The following is an 18,293-nucleotide window of genomic DNA, read 5'->3' as shown; positions in this document are numbered from 1 at the left end:
CCTGATGGGGAGACAATGCCTGGAGTGCGGCCAGAAGTGGAACTGGAATAGAGAAGGCGCCGACCACCCAGCCTCAATTTCCTTCCCTCCTACCCTGCCCACCCCTTCCCTCCCTTGGTAGTTACAATAAGAGGAGGAGGATCTAGCAGACTTGGTGTCCCCATTAGAGCATAGCGATTTAGGAAAACATCCTGAGGTAGGAAGGTCTGGGACCAGATGTTGGTAAAAAGGATATCCATGGAGGTGACCCAGGTCAAGAAGCCTGGAGAAGAGGCCAGGCAAGAAAGGGAGAAAATGTGGGGGCTGGGACAAAGGTGGCTTCTTCAGTGGCAGCTGAGAGGAAAGTGGCTGTGATCATCTGAAAGACCTGAGCAGCCCAGCGACAGCAAAGATGGATGACACTCCCCAGCCAGCCAGAATTAAAATAGAGTGGACCAGGGACAGGACTGCACAACAGCTTGGGGGGGGGGGTCACTGAAGTTTCCTGCTCTGACAGTAATTGGTCACGACTCCCCTCTTTCCTACGGAATGAACTTTGAAGCTGTGAAGAATAGAATAGGAGGGGGTAAGCTAAGAAAAGCTTGGCCACTGGCTGTCCCTAAGCAAGATAAACTGGTGTTGGGGGTGTGTGTGTGTGTGGAAATCATGCCCAGCAGCCCGGGCTCAGTACTGGGAGCAGAAATACTGAGTAGTCACTACCTTGGAGGTGCTTAGAGGCCTGGAGGAGAAGGAAAGCTCACACAGAAGTTACTCACCAAGCTGAGTAAGTACTGGGTTTACGCCAAGACAACAGACAAGGCCTATGGGAGGGTTCCGTGGTGGCTTTCAAGCCGAGAAAAGTAAAAGGCAGTCTGGGCAGGAACTGGACTCAGGACGGCACAGTCAGACCTAGGCTTGGAGCACTAAAGGTAACTCATCTTCATGGTGGGTAAAGAGGATGAAAAGTTCCAGGAATAAGGGCCAGCAAGCTAGGTGGGAGTCTACTTGAGCAAGGTTAGGCCTCTGACACTTGGGACAGACAGACTGGGATGAAGTCACAAACAGTTCCTACATCCCATTGCTGTCCTTACAAACCCTGGACCATACTTCGATGAGGACAGCTTCCCCCATTTGAACCAGCTGCATATAATTAAGCTTCCAAATGGGTGCCCAAACCACCCTGTCTGGCCAGAAGGCTAGAGAGGAGAAGGTGCAATATTAGGGAGAGAGAGTTAAAACTAAGCAGAGGTGTAGAACACTGATTCCTGCTGTCCCTGGACAGGGTGATGTTCAGTCAGGGATCCTGCTTGAGGAGATGCAGAGGAAAAAAAACCTAGTAATTGCCAAGGTCTCCTGTGAGAGACTTGCCCCAACTATGGGCACACTGACCTGTGGCCTGTGACCAACAGAGGGGCTTTCAGGGAGCACTGAGGGAGAGAGGACTCCAGCTGGGGACTGGAATGTAAGAATGAGGACTTTGTCTCAGGGACAAAGATGATTCCTTGGTGATGGCTTGCATGGGTGTGCACTGGGCTTGGAGGAGGTGGATGGAAGGGATGTTCTGGGGCTGATGGAGGGAAAAGGTCACAGAAAGGGCGAGGAGTAGGTCATGTCAAATTCAGGCTTCACAGGGGAAACGATGACTCTTAGGGATGGCCCCCAGGGTGCCTAGAGAAAAGGGGTGGTGTGACCTAGCAGAGAAGGAACTCTGGCCACTAAGGAGAAACAGCTGGTCAGCAGAAATTGCCTCTCTCCATCCCTGACCTGCAACTGAGGTCCCAGAGGGGGAGGATTGGGTATATAAGACATTGGGTATGTCCCTAGGGCAGGTTCTTAGGTAGTGGGGGATCCCAAGCACCTTCCTAGCCTGGCCCAGGGTGCTATCCTCCCCACTTGACAAAAAGTATGAGTGTAACATTTGGCAAAACAGCCCAGGTGCGCAACATCTGTAGTGGACAAAACCACATCCACACACCTCTGATCCTTGCCACAATCCCGTGATAAAATGAGAGTCACGGTGTACTTTTTTAGCAGAACACCAGGGCTCGGAGAAAGCACGTTTATTTTCAGCATTGTCCCTTGGGGTCTGTGATTAGGCAGGGAATGGGTGGCGAGTGCCATTTCTGTAGAAGTTATGTGTTGGGAACAGTGGACTCCACCCCAGTCCTTTGTGCTTTGCACCTGACAGGGGTCCTGCTTCACATGAGAGCGGAGGAGCCTCCTGTAGGCCAGGAATCATGCTCAGGCTCACACCATGATAGGCCTGGGTCTGGGTTCCTATCTCTTTGACTCCAGATCAGGAATTCAGAGAAACGTGTGGTGCCGGCAGAAACACCTCACTGCCCTGATTGGAGAGATCACCTGAGGTGAATGGACGCTTCTCCAGCGAAGCTGCTGACAGGCGCAGCTCCCCCAAACAGGCTGCACTCTTGATTTTATCCTGCAGAGAACATTGGGGTGACTTGAGAAAGACAGGACCCTCTCCTATGGAGCCTCTAGGGAATGGGTGAGTCAAGTGTCTGTTCCTCAAGATCAATTTGGGTTAGAGATCACCCTGAGGGCAGGCTGCAGAAGCGCCTGGAGGAGAGAAGAAAGTGTTTTCAGCTCTGTGGCCTGCAAAGAGGAAGGAAAGAGATCCAGCAGGTTCTACCAGCCATGCCTAGCAGTTGAAGGGATCTCCCGTGAGTGCTGTGGCTGGAGAATATCTACAGACTGACCACAGAGAGGCAGGCGGAGCCCTGAGAATATGCCTAGCCCAATCAGAAGCCCTTGGTACCTGCCAAGAAATTAGGCCAGATGTGGGGCAGGCCTCCATGCCGAGGAGGGTATTAAGTGAGCTTCCAGATCATCTGTGTGTCCTAATTAACCATAAAGTGAGCCCAAGAGGCAGAATTAAGCTGTTAGTTTCTCTGCCTGCGTTTTCACCATCTTCACATACACATTGCCCTGTGCTCTGCATCATTAAGGCCCGAGGCATCACTAGTCACCCTTGACTCCACTTCAGTGGAGCAGTCTCTGGCACTGCCTCAGCAGGAGCCAAGAATGCGGACCAAAAAGTCAAAATTACATGAGGTTGGGTTTCCAAAAGCTTTCATCAGCAAAGCGTAACATAGTCATTGGATCAGCCCCTTTGAGACCCAGGCAAATTCCTCCAATAGATACTCCTCAATAGATAATGGACAGGACACTTGTCAATCACAGAGAGATGTGAGTAATCTCAGAGGACAAATGTCGTTATTCTTGAGCTGGCTGGGGAGCAGATACGGACAGTTTACCAGGTAGCAGGAACACAAGATTGAAAGTCAATTGCAAACTGTTTCCATCCCAGCTTTGTACCAGGTGACCTTGAAGGAGTTAACTTCGCTGAGCCTCTGTTCAGGTAAAATGAACAACCATTTCCTGGACAAAAAAGGAAATAAGAGAAAAATCGGCAAAGGTGCCCGGCACCTGTGGATTATCCTGGCAGCCAAAATGACTTCCTAATTGTTTTGTTTGGGTCCCTTGACTCCTTTCTGGCCAGGCTCACAGTGCCCAGGCAGGAGAGGAGACTGTCGTGTTAGTGGATTTAGATGATGATAACTACCACTAGTCCACAGAATAAGTGAGTTGCACGTCAATGGTGAAGAGGCGATTTGGCTTCCCATCCCGTCATAGTCCATGATTTGAATGATTTCTTAAGTGTTCCACCCTACAGGAATCGCGTAAGTTTTTTACACATTCCTTCTTTACACACATTGCTGCAGCCACTAAAGACAGCCACCGTTAAAGAAATTCAGAGGAGGCAGGATGGACAAGGACATACTTGGCCAGAAAGAGTGAGCCCAGCTGACAAACTCCTGGCCAAGGTAGATCGGCCGGTGCCCAGGGATCCAAACTGGGAGCTGCTTTCCTTTGCGAGCAGCCTGATCTGGGCAGCTTGTGTGCCATGACTCTTTGACCCATTGATTTATCGGAAAAAATAATCCCAGGTCATTCTAGGTCTGAAAGAGATGGGCGCATTGCCTGGCAAAAAGTGACAGATCAAATATAAAAATAAAAAAGCCTTTCCCCAATTAAAAAAAAAAAATGACCCTCTGTCATTTGACTGTGTGGGAACTTGCAGGTGACCTACCCCATAGCTGCTATTACCTCCCCACACCCAGTTCTAGCCTGAGCTCCCCCTTCCTCCACTAAGTCCCTCGGGGCCCGGCTGCAGGCAGAAGAGCTTCTCTTGTTATTTTTCTTCTCCAATTTGCTCCTAATGCTCTGGGGGCAGCAGGCGGCCTGCCTCTAATTGCAGTTGTCACACCCCATCAAGCTGAGCTGGGTCTGCGGGAGGGAAGGAGGGAGGGAGGAGCTGAGCCGCCCTCCAGGGTGGCTGGGCTTGAACAGGGACCTACTTTGTTCTCTCTTGGCCAAGGGGGGGAGGGCCAACATGGCGCCTCTATGGACCAAGGTGGCCCCCCAGGCTTGCTTGCTGGCTCACTACACAGTGTGCCTGGCGTCAACGCCACCCTGAGGGTGCCCCGTTGATTTCCAGGGTGATGAGGGTAGATGAGGTCAGGATTCGTTCTATTCTCTGGGTGTCTGTGAGATGTGAACTAGAAATTGTTTTTAACATGAGTGTTGTTTCTGGGCTCCCCCCAACCATCTACTCACTGCCCTGCAGGAGCATTAAGGCTGGCAACAGGGATCAGGATGGGGACTCCCTGCTGGGCCAGGCAGTGTGTGACTCCAGAGTTCAGCGAGAACCCTGAGGTCGCGCTGACCTTTTTGGCCCCCTACCAGCCGTGAGTGTGTTCTTGGACACCTCCGGAGACAGCTGCTTCATCTGGGAAGTGGGCGTGCCCACTTGGATTCATGGGACAGCACCTGGGTGAAGGCACACTGCTCCCCATCTGCACTTTAGAGATGCAAGAGCATCTCAGGCTTCCTCACCACACGCTCGCGCACACACACACACACACACACACACACATACACACCATATGTCCTTTGCCCCAGCACCCAGCTATGGGTTGAAATCTTGGTACTAAGAAGGAAGGACTGTGTGTAGGGCTTTCCCTCTCTCTGGTGCTCCAGTAGCAGTGCCTTGTCAAGGAAGAAGATTGTCAAAATGGTTGGGGACTTCCGAGACAAGTCTTTTCTTGGGAATTTCTCTGGGAAACCAGAGGGCTCAAAGGACTTTTTCCGCATAGACTGTTCAACTGAGATCTTGGGAAGGCAATAGAGGAATGCACGCTTGGCTTGGACTCCTCCCCTGCCTCTCCCAACTCCTGCCACATCCAACCTCAAAAGAATACCACATACACACATACACACACACACACACACACACACACACACACACCTTAACTCAGCCTGCCCGGTGACAGCCTCTCCTCACTGTTCTGGTGAGGCCTGACTAAGAACTCTGCTTTCCTTTCTTTCTGAGAATGGGAACTTGCATCTGGCCTGAAGACCACGCCATCTGCCCTCCCTCTTCCCCCAGGGCCCAGTTATGAGACCGCCTTTTAGGTTCAGCCAGCGTCTCTCCAATTCAGACCCAGACAGCTGTGTTAATGTCAAAGCCCCCACGGGAGGGTTCTAAGGCCTTGGGGCTGCTTGTGGCAGGGGTTTCAATGTGTCTGGACTCTCCCGTGTTTGAGAATGGGAGCCGCCCGGAACCCTTGGAAAGGCTCCTCTTCTTGACTTTCTGCGAGCGCCCTGCTCGTGCTTCAGAGACCATAGGTGTCATCCAGCCTGGCTTCTCCTTGAGCAGCCTGTCTCTGTCCGGCCGCACGCTGCGCAAGAACTTCCTAAAAATGTTAGCTGTGAGGGCAAACTTGCGACCCAGTTCCCGGGACTGGCTTTTTTCTCCTTTTGGCTCACTGGGGTCCCCAGTTTCACTCTTCTCCCCGCCCTTTTCCAGTTCTGGTAAGTCTAGCCAGTTGCCCACCAGTTCTGCAAAAACATTGTCCCCTAATACCAGAGGTTGCCGATTTCTGCCCCGCGACATCAACGTAGAGGTCCAGTCATCTGGTTCCACCCACTCCAGCCCCCGTTGGGTACCGCTTTCGTGCTCAGGCAGCTGTGTCTTGGGAAGGACCGCAAGATCCTCCTCACAGACAGTCCTTTGGCGTGGAAACTTGGGGCTGCTGTCAAAAGAAGGCTGGCTGGAGGAAGGACAGGCCACAGATCTGGTAGGACTTTCCCTACCCTGCCAGCGAGGGCACTCGGGCTGTTTCTGTGAGCTCTCGGAGCAGCTGAAGGCCGGCGCGCCTCCAGATATCTCCAGCTGTTCCAATGCTGTCTGCACCTGGAGGAGCTTCAGTTCTTGCAGCGCGCCCATCATGCAGTTCATCTGATCCTGTAAGCCATCCCCCACCTCTTTCATGGACATCTGCATGGAGAGAAAACATAGGGCCAGTGAACGCTAGGGCTTCAGGGAGGGTTACCCCTCAGCCTTGAGCCTCAACCTGCTATAGCGCAGACCTGTGTCGTGAGAGCAGGAATCTGAACGCTGCTACGGCTGGTTAAGAGAAACAGCATTAGCCGGGCAGTGAACTAACCAAGACAGGCACTGTCCTAAAAACTGCTCCGATGTTCTGTCACTTGCTAAATCCACATTACACTGAAATTATCATTAAGTTGAAAATGCATTCAATGCATTTAGGCCGTCAAACATCACAGCTTGGTCTGCGTCAAAGTGCTCAGAACCTATACTATCCTACAGATGGAAAACCTATCCAACACAAATCCTAATACATGATAATGAAGTATTGACTTCATTACTGCACTGAACACACACACACACACACACACACACAGAGAGAGAGAGAGAGAGAGAGAGAGAGAGAGAGAGAGAGAGAGAGAGAAACATCCGTCCATGGTAGCTCATACTTGTATTCCCAGCACTAGCTTTGAATTACAGCATGTAGGAGTTGAAGCAGAAATACTGTGAGATTAAAGATAGCCTGGGATATATAGTAAATTCCAGACAAAACTGAGCTATAGAGTGAGACTCTGTCTCAATCAATCAACCAATCAAACAAACAAACAAACAGAATTTGTAGACTGTCATTTTATGTGTTTGGTTGGTAAGTTGCCTGGTGTGTGTGTGTGTACATATACATAAAGATGCATATATGTATGTATATATCAGCTTATATTAATAAATTATGTAATCCTTCCACCTGCTCTTTGAGATTGTGACTATTGCTTCCATCTGACAGATAAGATAACTAAGTCCCATAAGTGATTAGATAGTAAAGGATGGAGCTGAGTTTAGTCTGGGGGTATACAAAGTGGTAGTAGTGAGGCAGGAGAGATGGCTCAGAGCTTAAGGGCACTTACTGACTGCTCTTCCAGAGGACCCAGGTTCAATTCCCAACACCCATGTGGCAGCTCACAACCATAAGAAACTCCAGTTCCAGGGGGCTCTGATGCCCTCTTCTGGCTTCCTCTGGCACTACACACATGTAAGGTATAGACAAAACATTCAGGCAAAATACCCATGCACATCAAATAATAATTCTTTTAAAAATTATAACCACTCTTGTCCTATGTTGTTGTTTCTTGGTGGATAATGGTGGCAATAAGCATCTAAGAACATTTACTATGTACTGGGAATCATGCTACATACAGTAGGTATCTCATCTCATTCAATTTCTATAAACTCTGGAGGGCTGCTCTTCTCACTTCAGCAAATGAGTAAGCTGGGGCAGGAGGGAAGCAAGGGACCAAAGGCCATGCAGCTCTTAGAGCCAGGACTCAGGTTAGCAACTATTGCCTGCAGATGGCTGGGCAACCAGGCCAGACTTGAGGCTACTCTGTCCTCCATAGAGCAGTAGGAAAGGGTAAGAGAAATAAGAGAGAAAGTGTAAGCCTGAGGGCTTCTTCTGATTGTTCTTCACATATGACTGGCTGGGAGAGAGATGCCAGCGAACTCCTTTGTGCCAGAAGCCCCTGGCCAGCCCTGCCCCGCCCCCCTCCCCAAGCACCTGTTCCCTCCTGCTTGGATCTAGCATTTGTCCTGCCTTCTCCATCTTGCTGGCTCTGTCCTAGCCTTGCCAGAAGCAGGGATTCTGGGGCCAGTTCTCCCAGCTCCATGTCCTAGGTACCATCTGGAAGGGGCTGGGGGGCTAACTGACTTGGGTGAAGGCCCTACTTGGAGCCTGGGGAGGAAAGACCGCCCTGATAACATTCACAAAGTTTCTAGCCCCTGTGCCCAAGCTGCCTTGGGCCTGCCAGCTCCCTCCCCACATCCTGATCAAGTTACTCACAGCGAGCCTCTGTTCGGGAACCATCTGTTTTTAAGCCACCCCCTCCCCGCAGAGACCCATGGGATCATCTTACCTCCCAGGCTTGTCTTAATGCCCAGAGCTAAGGCCAAGGGGTGGGGGGCGGGGAACTAAAATCGTGGGGGACACAGAAGCACTGGAGAGTGGGCTGTCAACTATCCCTCTGTGGCGTCTGGGTCAACCTCCTGCCATCGCTAGCCTGGTGGGGAGAGATCTGCCCAAGCTCCCTTGAACCAGCAGCAATAAAGGTCGGTGGAGGACTGTCAGCCCCTGAGGGCCAGGAGGCCTTTGCTGGGCTGCAGAGATTGCCCTTGCTTTGTGCACTTTCCTGAGACGGGGCAAGAAACGGCACAGCCCAACAGCCCTGGGATTGGCTGGGGCACATATGTGCCATTTGAGTGGCAGGAGTAGTGGCGCAGTGGTGGCAGGAGACACATGCAGGAGCTGTCCCTGCCCTTGGTGGCCCTTGTCCTGACCCCTTCCTTTCAGAGATGCTCAGCTATTGGTATAGCTCTGAATGGAACTGAAGATTCTGGGACGCAAACGCACTCAGCCCCTTCCTGACAAATTGCTTTACCCTCCAATTGCCTGCCTCTTCGCCCCCACTCTCTGATCTACTCCCGTTGCCTGGAACATCTATTCAGTCACTCTGTTCCCGTCTAAGGTAATCCCGCACTTGCCTCCAGGCCACCAAACCCATGAGTACCTGGCCACTCCTCTAGATGCCCATCTCCACCCCATCACCGCACCCAGAGGCTTTCTATTGCCGAAACTCAATTATGAGTCTCCAAACTATTGTGACCTCTAATCAAGACCCGTGGTGGAGCCGGGTGGATGGTGGCGCACGCCTTTAATCCCAGCACTCGGGAGGTAGAGGCAGGCGGTTCTCTGTGAGTTCAAGGCCAGCCTGGTCTACAAGAGCTAGTGCCAGGACAGGCTCCAAAGCTACAGAGAAACCCTGCTTTAAAAATAAAACAAAACCAAAACCAAACAAACAAACAAAAGACCCATGATGGAAATTTTAACTCCAGGAATTTGAATCCACATCCCATAGATGTTCCCACCATGTTCCTGTTAGGGCTTCCTCTCAGATCCTTGAGGTATGTATCCCCAAAGTCCTACTTCTGTACAGGGCCCATGTCTTCCATGGTTTAAATGCTCAGTTGCCCGTGAAATATTTATGGAGTATCTATTGAGTAAAAGTAGAGCCTGAGATCTGCACGTCACTTTACCCCAGAACCTACCTGCTACTTCTCATGACACTCATAAACCGTGGATGGAAACTACTGGCTCCCCTCCCCATATCATCCCTCTGAACTGTTTGCTACCTGAAGTCTCTTGCTAGGCAGGGAGAGAAAGAGCCAGGGCCACTTCTTTCTCGAGGTTTTGATTTACCAAGCAACAAGGAGTCTAAGCTGGCAGGCTTTCTTCCAGAAGGAGGAATACAGTCAGGCCAGAGGTAGTGGGAGGAATGAAATGACCCCATTCAGTCTTCCAGTGTGGAAAAATCCATAAGAAATAATGCTGACATTTTGTAGGTTTCCAGCGCGATTGAATGTGGGTGGGAATGTATAAATTCAGGGTTGTCTGTAAGACAGAGGCTCTTTTTTTTAAAGAAGACAAGAACTGAAATTGTGTCCTTATTGAAATATTCTGTATTAGTTCAGAACTTGGGGTCTAGAAACTAAAGGAACAGGGTTCAAATCCCAGGTCTGCTGTTAGTAGCTATATTTTAAATTTTCTGTGAGGTCTTGTTGTGTTTGTTGATTTGTTCTGTTTTCTTAGACGTAGTCTTGCTCTGCAACCCATCCCTGCTTCAAACTCAAAATTCTCCTCCCTCAGCTCCCAAGTATTGACATTCTAGGGATGAGTTATCACACCCAGCTCAATTAATTTCTCATCCACTGGAGGTGATCTTGAAAATCCTATTCTCTGGCTCCCAAGTGCTGGGACTATAGGTTTGTCTTCCGTGCCCAGTTGTATGCAGTACTGGGAATCAAATCCAGGGCTTTGTCACAGGCAGGAACTCTAACAACTGAAGTTCATTGTCAGCTCTACAGCTCCATTCTTTAAAATAGGAGTAAGAGTCCCTGCCTCAATACCACTGTGCAGATTTGATGAGGTAATGGTTTTATCTACAGGGCGGAAAGAAAGCACCAAGTGCAAGCTGGCTGTTAAGACTTCCAATGTGTTTTCAAAATATTTCTTCCTTGGTGAATCTTCACACGTGTGGCAGGATTCCATGCATCATGTATGGTCTGACGTAGGAGAGCTCCTCTTTTGTCCAGCTCCTTATTCTCCAACCCAATCTTACTCAGGCAGAGGAAGGGAGGAAGGGGAAATCCAGGCTTCCTCCTGACCCCTCACACTGACTTCCAGGAGCCCCGTCTCAGGCAGAGGACATGCTGACACCGAAGGGAAGGCAGTTGTGAGAGGAATGAGAACAGAAGGAAGCTATGGGAAGCTGGGAGGACCAGGGGCAGTGGAAACAGGAGCATCCTCCGAGCCACAACTGTGAGGGGAGCCAAAAGGACAGCCTTTCCCACCAACCCCAAGGGGATGATGTCATCCATGAAGAAGAGCCAGAGATTGCACTGCTCTCTTTACTCAGAGCGTGGGACCATCTGGGATCCCAGGGCTTCTCTTGTCTTAGGACCAAAGTGGGAGGAAGGGGAGCAGTGTGCAGTGAAAGCAAAGGAGTGGGGTTAGCTTAGACAGCCAGAGATAAATAACTCTGAGTACCAGTCTTCATGCTGGAGCATCTTAGTATTTCAGAGCCATTCTTCCTGCAAGGATCAAGTCTTGCCCTCCTTGATCTTGGGGTCAACTGGAGACATACTTTCAAGATCTAATCGGTTCTCACCTGAGTAGAAATGACCCAACCTCACCCCCAGCTATATACCATCAAACACAAAGTCCTGAAGCGTACCCCAGTGAAATGGTTTTGATAAAGGCTCGAAAGGTCTCCTCACCCCATCTTTGGCTTCTTGTCATCCCCAGTCCTTGACTTACCTCCAGCCTTGCCTCGGATTCAGACTTTTATCTTATACATTTTCTGCATATCAGATTTTAGTCTTTCTAGCTGCCATCCACTCTGGCCTTTCTGGTGTGGTCAAGAGTCCCATGCTAAAGTTTGGGGACCCTAATGGGGTCCTAACTGATAAACTTGGCACTTGTCATTAGGCATATTCACCCGTTTCTTTAGGTTGTGAACTTGTACAATGTCAACCCTTCTGAATGAAGTGTATGTTTTTTTTTTTTTCATTACTGAGCCCCACTATTGTTCTGGGTGGCTGGCTGACGGGGGGGGGGGGGGGGAAGAGACCCCATTTGATAGAACAGGAAGCTAGAAATCCCCCCAGATCCTCTTTTCTAGAGCCACTGTTACTCAAGCATTCTTTTCCAGGCCTTCACTCTCTTCACTGTATCTTCATATGATTTACATCCCTATTTATTATTTATTCTAACTTATGTGTTTATAAAGGAATTTACATGAAAAGTATAGCACAAGCCATCAACAGATGGGAGCTGTAAGTATGTAGGCACCACGATTCCTGTTTGAAGGCTGTTTGGTGGGAGAACTGGGAGCCCAAGGCGGCCCCCTTCCTCTAGGCCTGTGGACCTCCTCGCCATCATGGACTACTTAGCTTCCCGGAGGGCTATGAGTAGCCAGGCCAGCCAATAGGAGGTGGGAGAAAGAGCTCCCATCAGAAGAGGAGGAAGAGCCTCCTCCAACCCCAGTCCTGTTCCTTCTCACTAAGGGTTCCTAAAAGAAAGCCATTGGGCCACAGGTTCCACCATCTTGAGTCACGGAGCACGAAGGAGTTTGGGGTCTGCAGTCTATGGACAGACCCTCCCATCAGCACTGGCTGGGCCGTTTGGGGTGGGGGTGGAGAGGAGGCCGAAGGAGATGCCAACATCCTCGGCTCCCTTCCCAAGTCCTGCCTTGGGCCCCTGACTGATCCTGCAGCTGCGCCCTCCTTCCGTCCATCTCACGCCCTCTCGGAGCTCAGCCGGAATCCTTTGACACAGGCTCGGCTTTGCCCATGGACTTGGCAGTGTGCCCTGCCTCTCTTCCCCACCCCATTACTCACAGAATCCCTACACAGTTCCTTTCAACCCCTGGGGAAGCTAGAAGAAGGCTCTGGGCCGGAAATGGGAAAAGCCCCATTTTGCCAAGCCACCCATTCTCCAGCTCAGTGAATAGGGACCTTCTTGACTCTTGGCTAGAACTTTCAACAGGAAGGTAACACGGAAACTCTGCCAAGAGCTGCGGGAGGGAGGAGGGTAAAGAGACGAGGAAGTGAAGGGTGAGAAATGATGAGCCCACTTTCCCAAGTGAACCACTTCTCGGGGGTCACGTGGTCAGGCCAGAGGCAGATGGGGGAGAGGCCCAATTTTGCCTGCTCTGGAAGGCTGGTCTCTCAGCCTCAGTCAGCCCTCTTCTCTCTCCCAGCTTTAGCCCCTCTCACCTGCAGTCACCTAAGGAACCTGAAGAAGTTCCCTGCTTCTCTCCTTCCTGGTTCACTTCTAATTCATGTTCCTTCCTCATTTGCTCCCTCCCCTCTCATATGACGTCCTAGGTCTCAGGAAATACTCCTGACCATACATATCTGACCATGCTCCTCCCCAGTGCACAGAGAAAAACGTCAGTCCTTAACAAGACACTCAAGGCCTCCATTTTAGTTTGTCACCACTATTTCCCTGCATATAGCCTATGGTCCAGTCTATGGTCTTCAAACATCCACGTGACTTCGGCGTCTGCGTCACCTGCTGATGTTTCATTATGTCCTGGAATGCTGCATACCCCTGTGTGTGTCCCTATCACTCGCTCAAGGCCCTACATATGTCTCTCCACAATAGGACGTTTGCATCTCATGTTGCTTCTCCTTACTGAGAGCACTAAACCCATGCCCTTATAGAACATATAATCCCCATTTCTACACATCCTTGTACATCCCACTGAGCAGGCAGCAGCAGCGGCTCTGTAGTCGTCTGTCTAGGTCTGAATCCAGCTCTCATTGCTTATCATCTCTATGACCTTGGCCCAGGACCTAACCTTCTCGGGTCTCTGTTTTCTTGTTTTAGAAATGAAAATAAATCTGGGTAGAGTAGCTCACACCTGCGATTCAGCCAGGCTAGGTAAGTTTAGGTGGTGAGACCCTGTCTAAAAACAATCTGCATGTACTTGCACATGCACACACACACACACACACACACACACACACAGAAAGAGAGAGAGAGAGAGAGAATAATGAGAGTGAAAGAGAAGACAATAGTAAAATTACAACGTATTAGGTTGCTTTAACAGTTGAACAGTGTCATGCATTTCGCTATATCAGTACCGAAAATTGAACATAGGATGTCCCATGTGCTAGGCAAGTGTTTTATACTGAGTCATGACATCAACCCTGGCATTTTAACATCAATATATGTTATCTTTTTCTATTAAACTATAATTATGCCTTCCCTGAAGACAAAATCTGGATCTCTTTTGATTTGTATCCACAGTACTGGTGTCTCGTTGGTGCCTTGAACCAGTTTGAACTCAGCAAACCTGTCTGACCCTTCAGACGAGGCCGACATCCAGTTTATCCCAGACTGGGTCTGGTGGCACGTCCTGTCCTTGGAAGGCTAAGAGCAGGACACACTCAAGTCCAGGGCCAGATTTTCCTTATATTGTCACTTAATCTTCACAGTCGCTATATGAAGTAGGATTTGGGGGGAGGGGGAGAAGGAGGTATTTTTAACAACCCATTCTAATGATGGGAAAAGCAACTAGTGTGCCAGAGCCAGGCAGGCCCAAGCTTTGGGTTCAAGTTGACCTGACCCTGAATCATGTGTCCCAGCTGATCCCCGACCAGTTGCCCCAGAAGCTTTCTGTCTTCCCCTGGGGAGAAAAAAGGGGGTGGGCTTTACACACAGAGAACGAGATGTTTCTGCAGAAGCTTTTCTTTGTTCTAAAGAAATTTGCTGTTTTGCTCAAGACTCGAGAGCTCCAATGGTAACTTTCCCACGCCCTTCCTTCTCTTTAGTTTGTCTTTAGGCCCTATTCCTTAGTCCTGTGCTAGGACAGCCAGAACTTGGAGCCACTAGTGACTACGGAGCTGCCTTCTGGGAATGAATGCAAGCTCCCTGAATGGACTTTCTCCAGTCTCTGAAAGAGAAGCCCCTTGGTTGCTTCCCCAGGGCTGAACAAGGACTAGCCTTTCATAGTGTCTTCCCAACACATCTCCATCCTCCAGGAAGCCTCCCCAGTCTGGCTGGACTTTCAGGAGCTCTGATCACTCAAATTTTATGCATTTGGTTTGTTCAGAATTGATCTGAACTCACAAGAAAGTGTGCTGGGAGCGTCCTCTGTCTGCTCTCCTTGTGTGTCTGTGTTTGCACACTCATTGGAACCCCACAAGAGAGCTGTGTGTAAAGAACAGCTGGTCTCAAGGCCTATGTTCAGGCAGGCCCGCTTTGGCAGCTGGAGGGAAAGGGAAGTGCTGGACATTGTAGCTCCCCCCCCCCCCATTAAGAAGTGTGTCAGCTGTTGCTACTTTTTCAGCCACGTTTCATTCCTGAAACTCGACCCTCCTCCCCTTCCAGGCAGGGAGAAAGGGCCAATACTCTAGCTATCAACTTAATTGCACCAGGGTCTCTGAACTCTCTGCCTCCTGCATTTTTACAATGCAAGTTTTTTTGCTTCAGGAAATTTGAAGCTTTGGCTATGCCGTATTTCAGGAACAACTTTCCTTGGCTGTGTTTTCGGTGCCAAGGAAGGAACTGGATAAAAATGGGGAACACAGAACACCCTGGACAAAGACAATTTCACAACCCGCTAAGGTTGCCTTCTGCAACAGCCGTATCCCTCCAGTGTCTACAGGATGTTCCTGAAGGGAATTTAACAAAACAAGCAAATGTAGATCTTAATCTGAATTACTTGAGGCATTCCTGGGCCAGAACCTGGAAATATACAATCCTTTTGGATAGGACAGGGGATCCCACCTGGAGTGAAACAGCCACAGGGCAAAAGCCCCCACTCACAATATAAACTGCCTGTAGGTGATGCTTACTCCAATACAGCCCTAGGGTTTAAAGGAGCCCAAAGTTCCATATCCCCACAGCCATGGAATTCAATCCCTACAGTCCCTGGGGGAAGACAGCTCAGGGTGGGCCCAGGCTAGCACTTTGCTTTCCTCTTTGCTCCAATTGCTCAGTACCCTGGCACAGAGATTCTGACTTGCTACTTAAACCCTGACGGAGCTGTCTGGGAGGGAATGAGACTTCAAAAGCTAGGACTCTTCTTCGGTAAGCTGGCACTAAGGAGGGAGCAGAGTACCATGGGGATGAAGAACTCCCCCATCTGAGTGTCATTCTGGGCCCAGGGCCAGGCAGTTGGCTTCCTCTCCAAGACAGTCAAAGGCTGGAGATGCTCAGACAAAAGGCCAAATGAAAACCGATGGGGAGCAGGGTGACTTTAGCCTTTCTCTTTCCTTCTCCCAGGCACAGGGGCTCAAGGCCTTGGTGGAGGGTTTGCAGATCAAAATCTGGGAGCTCAGCTCAATGCAGATTTCTTCCTTCCTTCCTCTTTCTTCCTTCCTTCCTTCCTTTCTTTTTTAAATTCTTTTGACATCCACAGACTGTCTTCCTCCCCTCACCACCTCCCACCTAGAGTGATGTAAAAAAAAATGCAAATCAGTGAAGATTTAGAAAATTCATTCCCATGCCAGGAACACCCACAAACCCTCTCTATAGATGCTCATGTAGGTGGCGTGGTCCCAGGTTCCTGGCACAAAGAGGATCCTATTAGATTCTTTTCTCAGCACGGGCTTTGATCCTCAGCCATTGTCTGTAATGATCTTGGTCTTTCTTTCTGGTACTGGCCACATGAAGTGGGAGCATGAACACAGGATATTTATGGGCCAGGGCCACCATCCTGAACTAGCGTGACCAGCATGTGAAAAAGGATAAGGTACACGGTACAGGTTCCGAAGAGCATCACTGGACACTTTGGCTCTCGCCAAAGAAATATTTCCGGGGAGGCAGTGACTTTCTCATCTGAGGGTCATCACAGAAAGGGTTCTGGAGGGAGAACTAAGGGAGTCAACAGCAACCTGAGAAGACAGACTCATGGACTGGGACAGACAGGACTGACTAGTGCCAGGGCATCTTGGTCAGGGAGCATCAATAGGAACACCTGCTACTTCAGCCCCTTTCCTCCACCCTTCTACCACCAAAGCCTGCCCCTAACACACTGCCAGGCAAGCAGAGTGGGGCCTCTACAGACACAAATGGGAAGCATCTTCTAGGATCCTAAGAGGCCTGAGCTCTCTGGATTCAGGTCTGCTGTTGGATAACTACTGACCTGGCTCTGAAACGAAGGAAGAAGAGGGTAGCAAAACGAGACAGGGGAGCCCACAGCTGTGAGAGACAAAATGAAAGAGACCTGGAGAGCTGGAGTGAGAGGAGGGAGCAAAGAGAGTCTAGAAGGGAAGTCCGGAGATGAGATACGATGCCTGAATCCCGGTGGTAAAGGAACACTAAAGGTGAGGGTGGGAGCGTGAGAGAAGGCGCGCGTGCATGAAATCATACTCAACCTGACCTCCCCAACACAGCCTTAGCAGTCATTTTTCTCCCTCTTTGGTGATTCACTCCCCCTCCCCTGGGTAGCATACTCACTCTCAGCACCCCGGGGCCCCGCACACTCCCCAAGCCCAGACCTGACATCTGGCCGGGCTTCCACAACTCCCGCTCGCGATCTGCCAGGCAGCGCCCCTCCTCCCCCGTCATTACAGCTGCCACCCCCCTCCCTGCTGGCAGACAAGCCCGGGCAGACAGCCGGCCAAGCCTGCCCCCGCAGCCGCGCCAGCTCTGCCAAGCCCAGGAGAGCTGGGGGCCCCGGGCGGTGCCAGCTCCCCACGAGCGAGCGAGCAGTCCAGCCTGACCTCCTGCCCAGGACAGGGATCTGTCCGCGCGCTGCAAGAGTCCAGCACCCGAGCACCAGGGCCCGCTGCATGCCTGTCGCTCCTGCAACTCTGGGCATTTGAGCCTTACTCCATATGTGTGCCTGTCCTCTCTGGGTGTGCCCCTCTTTTCTTCTTCGGTTGTTCTGTCATATTTCAGCCTGGCTAGCTGCCCTCACTCCCTGTTACTTGTTCATATCTCATCAGAAATCTTTGCCAAAGTTTCTTGCCTCTGAGCGACGGCCTTATAGCGTCTACCTACCAGTTGGCATCTCCTCTCCTCTCCTCTCCTCTCCGCGCCTCTCTGGTGCATGGAGCTTGGGGCCGAGGCCAGGTACCTAGGTCTGGGTGGAGTAGCCCTCCCTGTCCCCCAGCTCCTGCTCGGTTCTTACCAGCTCCTGTTTGAGGCGACGCAGATAGCAATCCATGTCCCTGCTCCCCTTCCTCATTCGCCCATTTGCTGGGCTCGGGCTCACGAGAAAGTAGAGTTCTCAGTGCGCTCCTCGTCTCTGGCCGCGCAGAGCGAAGCCTCCGCTCCAGCGTGGGGACTTAGAGCGACGTCCCCAGCCGCAGCCGCTCGCGGTCCGGGTTGGGGGTGGAGGAAAAGTGCAGCAGCCAATGAGAAATCAGAAGAGGTGTCTTCGACCAATGAGAAGAGCTGCCTGAGGGGCGCGGGCTGGGCGACCTGAGTAGGTCTGTCGCCGGCCTTACCGTGGCCAGCAGCAACTACTGGGGACCCAAGGAGGTTGGGTTCTGGGCTCTGTCAGGAGGTGGAACCTCAGACTGTCAACGCCCCCCAGTGAAGTCTTAATCTATTAGAAAGGAAGAAAGGAGTTTTAGGGGTGAGAACTCTGTATCTGGTTCGGGGAGAAGGGTCCCAGTGTTTAATCTTAATTGAACTCGGTTTCTAGAAGAAACAGTTCCCCTTTGCTGCCCCTCTGAAGTCCCTCAGAAGCCTTTTCTTTCTCAAGAAAGCCGTGGAAGCGCCTTGCCACTCCATCCCCTCCCCACTTTCTTCGCCGTTGGAAGGAAGGGACTTTCTCTAGGTGTCAGCTCATGTGGGGGTCTGCTGTGCCCACCGCAAAGTGGTAGACCTGGAGAT

General features: G+C 50.8%; 1 protein-coding gene across 1 annotated transcript; it reads right to left on the bottom strand.

Moving 5' to 3' along the window:
* Positions 1 to 2,024: 2,024 nt before the first annotated feature.
* Positions 2,025 to 17,903, bottom strand: Inka2 (inka box actin regulator 2). Its single transcript, XM_050157586.1, has 2 exons — positions 17,584 to 17,903; positions 2,025 to 6,340 (listed from the first exon to the last, which is right to left on the bottom strand). The coding sequence occupies exons 1-2, from the start codon at positions 17,638 to 17,640 to the stop codon at positions 5,498 to 5,500; spliced, it is 900 nt and encodes a 299-aa protein (XP_050013543.1). The 5' UTR covers positions 17,641 to 17,903; the 3' UTR covers positions 2,025 to 5,497.
* Positions 17,904 to 18,293: the final 390 nt, after the last annotated feature.

The sequence above is a fragment of the Alexandromys fortis genome, unplaced genomic scaffold (genome assembly GCF_014885135.2).
Source record: "Alexandromys fortis isolate MF-2015 unplaced genomic scaffold, M_Fortis_MF-2015_v1.1 scaffold_78, whole genome shotgun sequence".
In the NCBI taxonomy this organism is placed as follows: domain Eukaryota; kingdom Metazoa; phylum Chordata; class Mammalia; order Rodentia; family Cricetidae; genus Alexandromys; species Alexandromys fortis.
Note: the sequence above shows the minus strand (reverse complement) of the source record. Positions and strands in the feature narration are given on the sequence as shown.

Excerpts from the sequence above, each read along its gene's own strand:
- Inka2 (XM_050157586.1), bottom strand. The coding sequence starts at position 17,640 with ATGAGGAAGGGGAGCAGGGACATGGATTGCTATCTGCGTCGCCTCAAA. Across the intron at positions 6,341-17,583 it reads GTCGCCTCAAACAGGAGCTG|ATGTCCATGAAAGAGGTGGG; the intron begins GTAAGAACCGAG and ends CTCTCCATGCAG.